This window comes from Schistocerca gregaria, chromosome 7 (genome assembly GCF_023897955.1).
Source record: "Schistocerca gregaria isolate iqSchGreg1 chromosome 7, iqSchGreg1.2, whole genome shotgun sequence".
NCBI lineage: Eukaryota > Metazoa > Arthropoda > Insecta > Orthoptera > Acrididae > Schistocerca > Schistocerca gregaria.
In genome coordinates, this window is record NC_064926.1 from 103,700,289 (window position 1) to 103,712,578 (window position 12,290).

General features: G+C 37.6%; 1 protein-coding gene across 5 annotated transcripts in view; it reads right to left on the minus strand.

Moving 5' to 3' along the window:
- Positions 1–7,057: 7,057 nt before the first annotated feature.
- LOC126282261 (ubiquitin carboxyl-terminal hydrolase 46) overlaps positions 7,058–12,290 on the minus strand; it is a 93,895-nt gene continuing 88,662 nt past the window's right edge. For all 5 annotated transcript variants that reach the window (XM_049981868.1, XM_049981867.1, XM_049981866.1 and 2 more), the window contains one exon: positions 7,058–7,562. In XM_049981868.1, coding sequence (XP_049837825.1) covers positions 7,455–7,562 — 108 coding nt within the window. In that variant the 3' untranslated portion in view covers positions 7,058–7,454. The remainder of the gene's footprint in view (positions 7,563–12,290) is intronic.

Sequence of the window (12,290 nt, forward strand, 5' to 3'; positions counted from 1 at the left end):
TGGCAGATTTCATTTCGTCAATATGATACTGGGAAAATGCGATATACAAAAGAGTTTACTTACGAAACACTCACATGACCCATATTGTTCAAGTGTATGGGGTGCATACCAGTTAGGACTAACAGGGGATATTGAATCATACGAAGAAGGGCAACAGGAATGGTGACAATTTGTTTTATCCATACCCATACAACAAACTTGATACGGCACACACTTGAAGATAAAATGCCAACTATCCTATCAAAGCCTAATTTGCTTCTGCAGCCCAGGTGGAGGTAGGATTGGACTACATACAGCATACACAGAGATATTCAAATAGTCATTGTCCCTTAGTCCATATGCAAATGGAACAGGAAGAAATTATATGTTACAATAGGTACTCTGTATTATGCATTTCACAGTGGTTTTACACAGTATGGATGTAAATATGGAATTGATTGCCACTTTAACTGAAATGCTGAGTCATAGTCACTGGACAACCAACCAGTGGCCAGATTTTTGTCAAAGAGTAAATGTTTTACCTACAAAATAGAAATTAATAGTTAAGGGGGTTCTCTTGGTTTTCAGTGTGCCTCATGGAAATAGTACTCACTTTTAAGTATTGGGCTTGACCCAGTCCCCATTTGCATTAATAAGGAGATACTGTTGTGAGTGTTGGTTTCACTATCTGCTGGCAAGCACTGTACTCCACAGTGTCCATCCACACTTTCCAGGTCTATTACACATAACATAATTTCTAGGCTCCCCACCAGTGTGCAATCAATGAATTCTTTCCAGAAAATTTACAAACCATATTATGTTATCTCTGGAACCTAATATTAGCATCTGCTTCACATTAACAGATGACCAAAAACAATTGTTTAAGCATCATATTTACTGTTGATGACATTTAATTCTATTAACTTATTGCTGAAAAGAGGCCTTCAAGGCTGCCCCTTTGAGGTTCATGTCTTCTTCCCTCCATAAAGCCACTTGCTTTACTTTGTTTCTTCTATTCAGACAAGAATTCATGTGAGAATTTAGATTCAAATTCAGCTACAGAGTTGCTCCATTTGCTTATCACCCAAATGCTTCACTGTTCAAACAACTTTTGTAAAAAGGGAAAAATTTTCAAAAATTCAGCAGGGTGCTCTCAGTAATGTGAAATGAATCTACTAATAGTCATTTTACAACTGAAAAGACTGTATGTATGCACACTGATTACTATCAAAGTCCCTTTATATGAAAGCATCTGCTTCTTCCTGTTCATGCACCTGTGGTTTGTAATTGATTGATTAATTTATCAGATAACCATGTTTTGCAAACCCAAGCAGTATCATCTTTGTCTTCCAGTCTCGGTCAAAACCTGGGTTCTTCAAAGTACCTCTTCATTTCAATTTCTCCAGAAATAGTTGTTACAAAAAACAGTCTCATTTTATCCATTATGAAATGATGGTTGAAATCCTGCATCTGGCAACAGCAAACATTATTCTACAAGAAACAAAACCCATTGTTTTCATAAGCTATTTAATAAAACATAGACATCTTCACAAAAAAAGCCGTACTTCATTATGAACATCTTGTACACAGAAATACAAAAGTGGATCTCAGCCCATATAGCATTTCTTTTCTGCTCAATACAGTGTTGAATATTTACATTAACAAAGGTAGCTAAACCTCAGTAATTGAATGGTCAATTGCATCTGACTGCCATGCATGATGCGGAGGAGCTACGTTTGACGCCTGGTACCACTAGGGATTTTACCTTGGTGGCAGGATTGGAACAGCCTCAAGAAGCTGACTGGGGAGCTACTTCTATTTGAAGTAATGGCTCCAAGTTTAGAAAGCTGACAACATCTGAGAGAGTGGTGGGCTGACAACTTGCCTCTCCACATCACACTGACTGATGCTGAAAGGCAGAGCATGACACAGTGGAGGGTGAGCTGTATGGCATCCTCAGGGCCTAATTTCTGAGTTCAGTTTTTTAAAGGATATTTTCCATTAATTGGTTTGCCATGTCCTGTTGTTCTCCACAGAGATGGTCACTGTGGTTAGAGATCTGATGAATGTGCGATTTCAGCCCTGTCTCGGGCTGAAAACAGCCACACAGCATCCTAGAAGAACTTCAAACAATTTTAAATCAAACCAATTGCCAAAATCTTAGTTATTTTAATTATATGACTTAATGATTTACAAGCAGGCCCAGCACTAACTTCCCTTGTATTTTGAGAAGCTGGAATTCCCTCTAAACTATACAGAAACTTATAAAAGTAGATAATTGTATTCCTTCCTTTTTCAGAAAGAAGAAAGAAATTTGTTTGTTAGAGAGGGAAGGTGGACAGAGCTGGGGAGGGGGCAGGGAGTGGAAGAGGGGCAGATTACTCAGAACCCCAGTTCAATGAAGGCCACAGTGTGTATTTACATCTATTAAACAGCTTTTACACAATAAACAGGGCATTTGTCAAGGCAAAAGGACAGAAGTTAGATATAATGCTTTATAAATATGATTTCAGGATTATGATGTTAGAGTGATTGTGAGACAGACAAATAAGCTGCAATGACTCAATGAGAAAGGTTGAACGTTATGTAATATAAAGGAAAACACCCATACATAAAAGTGTACATCATGGATAAAATTGCTAAGAGTGCAGGCCACAAATTAGTCCGTTTATCGACAGATTCAGGGAGGACAATGCCACTGGTGACATGTCAAGAAAGACTACACAATCTTGTTAATATTGCTTTCCTTTCAGTTACTGCAGAGAAGTACAGCAGCTAGAGTAAGAGTATTGGGCACAAGATGGAATAATAGAAATGGTCATTGATGAGGTTACCATCAATAACATGCCCTCAAGCAATGACAATCATGATCTTGTATCAAACATGAGTGACAGTGATCTTTAGTGAACATTTTGACAATTCTTTCAAGCACAGTGAAGTACAAGTAGTAAACATAACTGCTGTCCTGTGTTTAATAAATGCAATATGCAAATAAAATCCTAAAATCAGTTTTTGACTTTCAATTCATAGTGTCGCAAGTTGTGCATTCGTCTACTGTTATTTTTCATTACTGTCAATAAATATATAAGTTGTACGTAAAATTCTCAAGCATGAACATGTTAACAAATTAGATGATTTCCGATCTGACTGAAGTGTCACTTAAGTGGATAATATTCCTGCGAGTGCTGTCTCCAATTTCTTGCTAAGTACAAAATGCAGGTAGGGGTGCCAACACTGCTGACACTGCCTTCTCTCCACCACACCACCAATCGTCAACTTATTGTGGACAAACAGTAGCGTAGTGTTCTATGACGACGATGATGATAATGATATCCGAGAGTGAAAGCCATGCCAGGACATAGCCTGCCCCTCGCAAATGGAACCAAGGGGGCCACCAAGCTTAAAGCCCCATCTGATGGATGGATCACCATCAACAGTGTCACATAACCACACTTTATCAGACACTGTAGAGAGATTTGGTATTTAAACCATGACACTGGAACAACAACTGGCCATCAGGAACTTATTCCACTACTTCTCTGTGCCTTGCTGGCCAACTACTGACAATGAAAGTTTTTCCCACCACCGGGATTCAAACCGGCTTATCTCAGGTTGAGCGTCACCTTAAAAGCATGCATTAGCGACCTTGGCCACAGAGGAGGGTTCCAGTGGCATGTGTTAGCGACCTCGGCCACAGAGGTGGCTTCCAGTGGTCCTTTTGTAAACAGTCTTTTGTGTAGGAACTTCTTGGCCACACAAAACATTTAAATGTTTACAAATATTCCTTTATTTCTTCCTTCCACAAAAACCTTGTAGCTCATTTCTGTCCATGATAGTCACCTTCAATCTTGTCCATAGCTTTCTCCACTTAATGACAAACAAGTAGTGTCCTTTCACTATACACAAACTGCCATTTAGTGTGTGAATGGTGTACTAGAATCAGTTCCTTGTTCTAAAAGAGAACGTGACCATACTTTAAGCAATATTTGTAAACGAATGCAATGGTAAATCATTTTCAAACACCCTCATAATTGTTATTGTAGTGGTCTTCAGTCCAAAGATGCAGCTCTCCATGCTGCTCTATCCTGTGCAAGTCACTTCACCAGCGAGTAATTACTGCAACCTATATTATTCTGGATCTGCTTACTGTATTACTCTCTTGGTCTCCCTCTATAGTTTTTAGCCCCCAAGCTTCTCACCAGTACTAAAATGGTGATCACTTGATGCCTCAAAATGGGTCCTACCAACCGATTCCTTCTTCTAGTCAGATTGCGCCACAAATTTCTCGTCCCTCTTAATACAGCCAAGAAATTCATTTAGTGCTAAGAATTTAAAATGTTGACTTCACTGCTAATTTGTTTCTATATTGTGATATTGAACTGTTACCTTTATGAATGTTCCATCAAAGACTGTAAACACTGTTTTGTTGAAGTTGAGTGATGAGGTTACTTGTCAATCATGCCCTGTATCCTTAATAATTTTCTTTGCATCCTATGTGATCACAAATGTCGCAATTATGTCATTTATAAAACAGAGGGGCAACAAAAAAGGGCCATTAGAATCTTGTTTGGGTGCAAGCCTAGAGACTCTTGTAAACCCCTGTTTAAGAAATCTGGTATTCCTCCATTACCATGTGTATACATTATGGAAACCCTTTTGTTCTTTAAAGGAGACTGCAAAAAAACTGTGATATACAATGTCACTTTACGAGACAAAACAGAAACTTACATATGACTCAAATCAGCACAGCTCTGTGCCAAAAAGGTACTTTTCACATGGGAGTTATAAGCTTTATAACAAACTTCCTGAAACATAAAAGCTATCACTGAGCTCAACACATTTGGAAAATCTCTTAGTCATATTTGCAGCATCACTGCTTTTACTCCATTGAAGAATATTTTAATTTATGAAATGTGTTATATAAATACTTAGGCGTAAAGTGTATTATTGTAACCATATATATGTATGCCTTGAAATGACTTTCAGCCTGTATATTTATAACTTGACTTGTCCAATGTCTTATGCATAAGCTGCTATGTAGACAACAGGACCAATAAAAAAATACAATACAATCTTATGTATTTAGAGGCAAATAATATATCAAGAACCACAGTGGACCAAGAACAGGATCCTGCAGTGTCCACTGCTTTACAGTTTCCCAATTACTTCCAAATTTATAAATTTTGTTATGTCGAAGGATAACTTTCAGTTTCCTGTTTTGGAACTTTGAAAGGAATCACTGATAAGTTCCCATAATACTCAAACTTGTGCGGAAACAGTGTTCCAAGCAGCCTAATGGTTCTATTACTGCATCTGAGCTCATTCTGTCACCAAATCTTGAAAATATTTCACCCAAAAATAGTTAATTGCATTTTCTGTTGATAATCAATTATTGAGACCAAATTGTCTGACAAATTGTTATGTATACTGAGATTTTTCAGTCCTTTTTATATGAAGTCTCTTTAGAAACCCTTGAAAATACTGCTAGTAAGGAAAATTACTTTCTTTGAGATGTTTTAGCAAGTACTAGATCAAGATATGGTGTGCTGGTCTTCACAAATGATTTGATATTTCATTACACCCAGTGAACTTTAAAATCAATTTTAAATCGTTAACCCCTTCCACTAAACAGAAAATGGCATTCGACACTGTGAATTTTGTTCTCCAATCTCGAGCCCCATTAGACATTTTTTTGTAGCACTCTCATGCTCCAATCTGAAATGTGAGTGTGAAATGCTGCACAGTTCCATCTTCTAGAGAAGCCTGTGTTAACTATACATTGAATGACAAGCAGTCCTTTCTGAGGAAGAGACTGTAGAGCTTTTAGAAGAATGTCTAAGTGAAAATGAGTACGACAATTATTCTGATGACAGTGATTTATTTTTAAACAATTCATGTCAAATGACGATGTAAAGAGTCCTAGCTAAAGAGTTCCAAAAAATATTACACAGCATAATGTTTTATATTGTAATGCTCATGTAAATATATATGAATGAAAGCATTTTTTTCAATATATACCCTTATTTTCGGTCAATGGCCTCATTATTTCCAGAAAGAGACATATTATTCCTTGTGGTGCACTCGTCAGCTGGGCAGGCATTATTTAAATAAGAATCCACAGAGATGCTCTGTCTCTGCATTGATGATGATGATGATGATGATGATGATGTGGTCCCATACTCCGAGCAGCGTAGGGGACGATGCGAGAGACCCGCACTGCTGTACTAGGCAAGGTTCTAAGGGAGGTGGTTTGCCATTGCCTTCCTCCGACCGTAATGAGGATGAATTACAGAGTGCAAAAGGCTAAAGAGTAATGTACTCCTTGCATATTTCTTGTAGTCTCATATGACATAATTGTCTTATAAAACCAGGTTTGCCTGCAATGATAAAATTCTGATTTACCTTCTCTTTCACTGTCAGGATGTAATGTACGTAGTGAAATCCTGCAACAGGGCAGCAAATTTGCTATATAGTATGATCTTACACGTCTATTATGCTCATCACATGGGTATTGCTATCATAGAAATATAGTATTGCAACATTACTTTGACTCAGCCTGTGAATGTACTGCACCACAAACATCCCCAAACACAACCATAATAACTGATTTGCTAGTTCCTCCATACGTACATGCAAAAAAAATCTAAGAAACTAGTTGAAACAAGCTGCAATATACCGAGGATACCATGACTGAATACCATGCTATGATGACAAATTCATACAGCATACCTCCGTAATATCCTCTTTAAATCCATATCAGATAAAATTTGAAATTGTCAGCACTGTTAAAGCTTCAGTACTAAAAAGGATATCACAGTTATTTTGTGGGACAGTAGTTCACACGCTACTTAATAATTGGTCAAACATGAACAGCAGGAATGAAGCTGACAGAGACAAATAAAAGAAGCAACATATATTGATTTTTTTTAAACTACCTCAGAATTTGTTTTATCAATCAAGTGAATATCTCTCTCTCCCCACAATTATTTATTACTTATTGCAAATGTCTTCTTTATTTCAAATATCTAAACGCAGAAAATTTCTAGGGTACCGGAAGTAAATAACTTTCAAAACAACATTTGCAACAGTCAGACAATTGCCAGCATAAAATTTATTAAAAACAGAACATATATACATCACAATGCATCCTATGCATAAATTTGTTTTACATGCTGGTGAATGCATTGATGAAAGTGTTTCTTATCTGCAACCACAAATACAACAAATGTGCAGTATAGTTTTAATTTCTTCAAACAGTTGCAGTTTTAAAAAGTACCACAAAATTGCAAAAGTGCCAGATATTACTTCTGACCACAGTTTGTACATAAGTGTTTAATACAATTTCATTATTCTGCATAGTTAATTCTGATGAAAATACTAATTACATCACCATATACAGGCCAATAAAATAAAATAAATTATTGTTTTAAATGCTAATGGCTGTTTCATTGAGATATGTACAATCACAGCAAACACTACATACAGTCTCTTGACTGGTAAAACAAAATGTAACCAGTTTCGGAAGACTTCTGAATGTCTGATGTTAGACCATAAAAGTCTTCAATTGTGGATGCATCAATTTTCTGGAAAAAAGAAAAATCAAAAGATTAGTATTAATTGACAATAGAGTCCAAATACAGCTTTTCTTGCTTCCTTCTTCCTATCACGTTTGGCGTAATCATTGTATGCTAAAAGTAATTATTATCCACACACTTGCATCTTTACTCCCTAGGTCTGAACTGGTGACTTCACACTTGTTTGCATTTTTATGTGCAAATCTGTTTGCCTGCCTGAGATTGAGAAACAAGTGGCTTAATGTAATGCATGACCTGATTATTAGTATGATCAGTTGAAAGTTTAGAACTGTGTAACGTTTTTGCTGATGTTACATCATATTCCTTCCCTTCCCACCCCTCCCGTCAATTTTTTTTTCTCTTGTGGGGTTGTACAAGTGTATCAATCTGGGATGTGTGCAGGCTCTCCATGGTCATTAGTTTTAGGGAAATTAGTCGTATGTGATGCATATTCATTTCAAGAAAAATATGTTAAATCACCACATAAAACAAGACCATATTGTTTTAGAAAAGAAGCTTGTAATGGTGTGCTTCCAGGCATTCTTCGGAGTTCTTTCCATTTTCTGCACAATATTTCGATGGCCAATCCGGGGGAGTTCAGCCGCCAAGTGCAAGTTGACGACAGCCAGTCCGCGAGTGGAGAAAATCTCCAACCCAGCCAAGAATCGAACCTGGGCCACTACATGGGAGGTAAGCACATTACCACCCAGCTAAGCAGGCTGACTGCATAAAATGGAAACTTGGTGGAATGCCCAGAAGCACACCAGTTGCACTGAGAGACCATAAAGAAGACTGTTTGACAGCACAGAACCCAAAGTGACAATGAAGCAGCTGACTGGAAAAAGAGAAATAGTTTGTAGCAAATAGAAACAGCCTGAGAAACAAGGTACTATCTATTAAAGTATGTTGGCATAAAGATGACAATTAATAAATTAAAAGTTGTTCTGTATGCTATAATAGATAATCTGTGCCAAGTCGGTCACAACACAGCAGTTGAGGTGCCCCATTAAGCAGAAGGAAAAGCAGTTTTATTATTCCAATATTCCAGGTAAAATGAAGTTTTCTTCACTATCCACAGGTATGGAAAGGGGAGGCTAGCAAAACTTTTATGTGACAGTGTAGTGGGTGGTGGTGGGATCACTCATGAAAAAAATCCTGTAGTAGTTGGTGTTAGAGTTGCACCTTTTTTTAGACTTAAAGGAAGTCCCTCTAACTAAGAGCTCACCTTCAGATGAGGTAGAAAAGGAATTAGCATATTTCATCAAAATTTAAGACGTATTAGAGATAAAGTTAGTGAACTGCTTATAGATGTTGACACTGAAATTATTGGTATATCAGAGTACCACTTAAATAATTTGACAATTCAGGGGCTTCCTTTAGCAGGATACAGATTAGCTGGCTGTTTTTCAAGAGGTTCCTTGCGGGGCGGGGGAGTGGCCATGTATGTAAAAAACAGTATTCCATCTGAGTCCACAGATGTATCACGGCACTACACTGAACAGATATTTGAATGTTGTGCAGGGGCAGTTGAATTTTAGTGAAACTATACTTCTAATTGTTGTTTTTTATAGGTCCCCTAACTCTGACTTCTGAGCATTTCTACTCAAGCTAGAGGTACTTCTTGATTCACTTTATAGGAAGTACCAGAAATTAGTTATATGTGGTGACTTCAATATTAATTTTGTATATGATGGTGCAAGAAAATGGATGTTGGTAGATCTGCTAAACTCATATAATCTGACGCAAACTGTGTTTTTTCCAACCAGGGTGAATGTCCTTCCAGACCATGATGCACAAATTTTAACACTAAAAGGCTCTTGTACTCAAACAAATGTCACACATGATCACAAACAATGTAGGAAAGTTAATCCAACAGCTGAGAGAGAGTTTTTTAAACCTTGTCAAGGAACAAGAGTGGCAGGATGTTTATAATGTGAATAACATACATGACAAATATAATGCTTCCCTGAACAAATTTCTCATGCTCTTTGAGAGTTGCTTTCCAGTAGAACTTTCTAAATGGGGTACTAGCAGTAAAAGGCAGCCTGGGTGGCTTACTAGCAGGATAAGGATATCATGTAGAACAAAGCAGGAATTATATCAAAATGTTAGTAGTAGTCATGATCAAGCTACAGTAGCCAACTGCCCATTACAAACAGTATTGTAAGGTGCTTAAAATGTTATTGGGAAGGCACAGAGTATATGGTATGCAAATAGAATAGCTAATTCACAGGATAAAATTAAACCATATGGTCATTTGTGAAGGATGTGTCTGGTCAGTAGCACAAGATCGACAGTCATTTCGCAGTAAAAATATTTCTGCTACTGATGATAATAACTGGAATTTCTTTCTAGAAAGCATATACTTTATTGTTTTCAAATACAACCTTAATCTCCTTCAAAGTACTCTCCATTAGCATTAATACACTTGTCTAAACGTTCATTCCAGTGTTCGAAGCACCTTTTAAATTCATCCTCTTTGATACCTGCTAGCACTTTCATGACATTGCATTTTACGTCTTCCGCATCTGCAAAACGCTTCCTTCTCAAGTCCCTTTTCATTCTCGGGAATAGGAAGAAGTCCGAGGGTGATAAATCCGGCGAATAGGGCTCATGGGTCAAGGTAGTCATCTTTGTTGAGGCCAAAAACTGGTGAATGCTGGGAGCCAGTGCACGGGAGCGTTGTGATGCAGGAACCACATGCCAGAATCCCACAAAGCCGGACGTTTTCGCGACGAACTTCTGCGAAGCCGTTTCATAACCTCCAAATAGAATTGTTGGTTTACTGTCTGGTTTTCAGGGACAAATTCAGAGCGTATGACGCAAAAAAAAAAAAAAAAAAATCACAGATCAACATTGTTTTCACATTTGATTTCACTTGTCAAGCTTTTTTTGGTCAAGGTGAGCCAGCTAACTTCCATTATGATTACATTTACTTTCTGGATCATAGCCTGACTTGTCACCTATAATGATTTTGTTGAAAAAATGTGGATCATCTTCGAACACATCCTCCATTTCGGGACTGGCTTGAACGCGATGATCCCTTTGATCTCTGGTAAGAAGCTTCGGCATGAATTTTGCTGCCACTCTTCGCATCCCCAAATCGATAGCCAAGAAGTGCTGAATTGAGCATTAGGACAACCTGGACAAGTTCTCAAGCTGGTCAATTGTTCTGCATCGATCTTCACTGATGAGATCATGGATTTTGTCGATGTTGTCTTCGCTTCGAGCAGTTAAAGGTCAATCGGAACAGGGCTGATCTTCAACCACTATTTCTCCCTTTTTAAACTGAGAAAACCATTCGTGCACTTGCGTTTTACTAAGAGCATGGTCTTTGTATGCTGTCTGAATCATCGCAACAGTTTCTGCTGCATTCTTGCCAAGCTAGAAACAAAACTTCACTGCTGCACGTTGTTCGTAAGAACTAGCCATTTCCTCATGTCACGTCTGCACTTTACACACACTTAAAGAACTGCAAAAGAAACCACACTTCTCACTGTTGGGTGATGCCGCACGGCAGAATGACTGAGCAGAGCTCCTACTACAACCCTCCGGTGGTGCAATCTGCTACTACAAGTATACGATGTGCAGCATTACAATTCTGGTTAGTTTTGGGTCCCCTCTCATATGTACTGTATTTAACGATCATTTTCTGAGCATTGCTGGTGAATGAAATAAAAATTTAGTTTCTACAGGAAATAATATAACCCTCTTGGAAAATGCCTTTCCAAGATTGACGTCTGAAATATTCCTCTGCGATACATACATGGGGGAGATTGAGTCAATAATTAAATCACTGAAGACTAAGGACTTTCATAGATGTGCTGGAGTGCCTAGCAGAATATTTAAGTACTGTGCTGCACATGTTAGCCCTGTATTTTGCGATATTTGTAATTTTTCCTTTAGGAATGATCAGTTTCCTGAACGATTAAAGTATTCAGTAGTAAAACTGCTTCATAAAAAGTGAGAAAGGGATAATGTAGATAATTTTAGACCTATTTCTATGCCATCAGTGTTTGCTAAAGTTATTGAAAAGTCTGTGTAAGGGTAATTGATCATTTTTTGTCACACGATTTGCTATCAAATGTACAGTTCGGCTTTAGAAGTCACTTAACAACTGAAAATGCTATATTCTCTTTTCTCTGTGAGGTACTGGATGGGTTAAACGAAATATTTTGGGTTAAACAAAAGATTTTGAATGCTAGGCATATTTTTTGATTTAAGTAAGGCGTTTCACTGTGTTGATCACAAAATATTTCTCCGAAGTTGGACCATTACGAAATACGGAAAATAGCTTACAATTAGTTCACACCTTACTTTCACAACAGACAGCAAAAGGTCATTATTCACAATGTTGAGAATAGCTATGATGTGGGGTCTGAGTGGGGTACGGTCAAGTGGGGGGTGCCCCAGGGATCAGTGTTCTGGCCACTCCTGTTCCTTATTTATGTAAATGATATGCCCTCTAGTATTACAGGTAACTAAGATATTTCTGCTTGCTGATGACCCTAGCTTGGTATTAAAGGATGTTGTGTGTAACACTGGCTCAGTTTCAAATAGTGCCATTCATGATCTAAGTTCATGGCTTGTAGAAAATAAACTAACACTAAATTACAGTAAGAATCAGATTTACAGTTTCTAACACACAATTCAACAAAACCTGACCTTTTAATTTCAGAAAACGTGCTTATGATTAGTGAAACTGAATAGTTCAAATTTCTAGGTGTTCTGATAGAT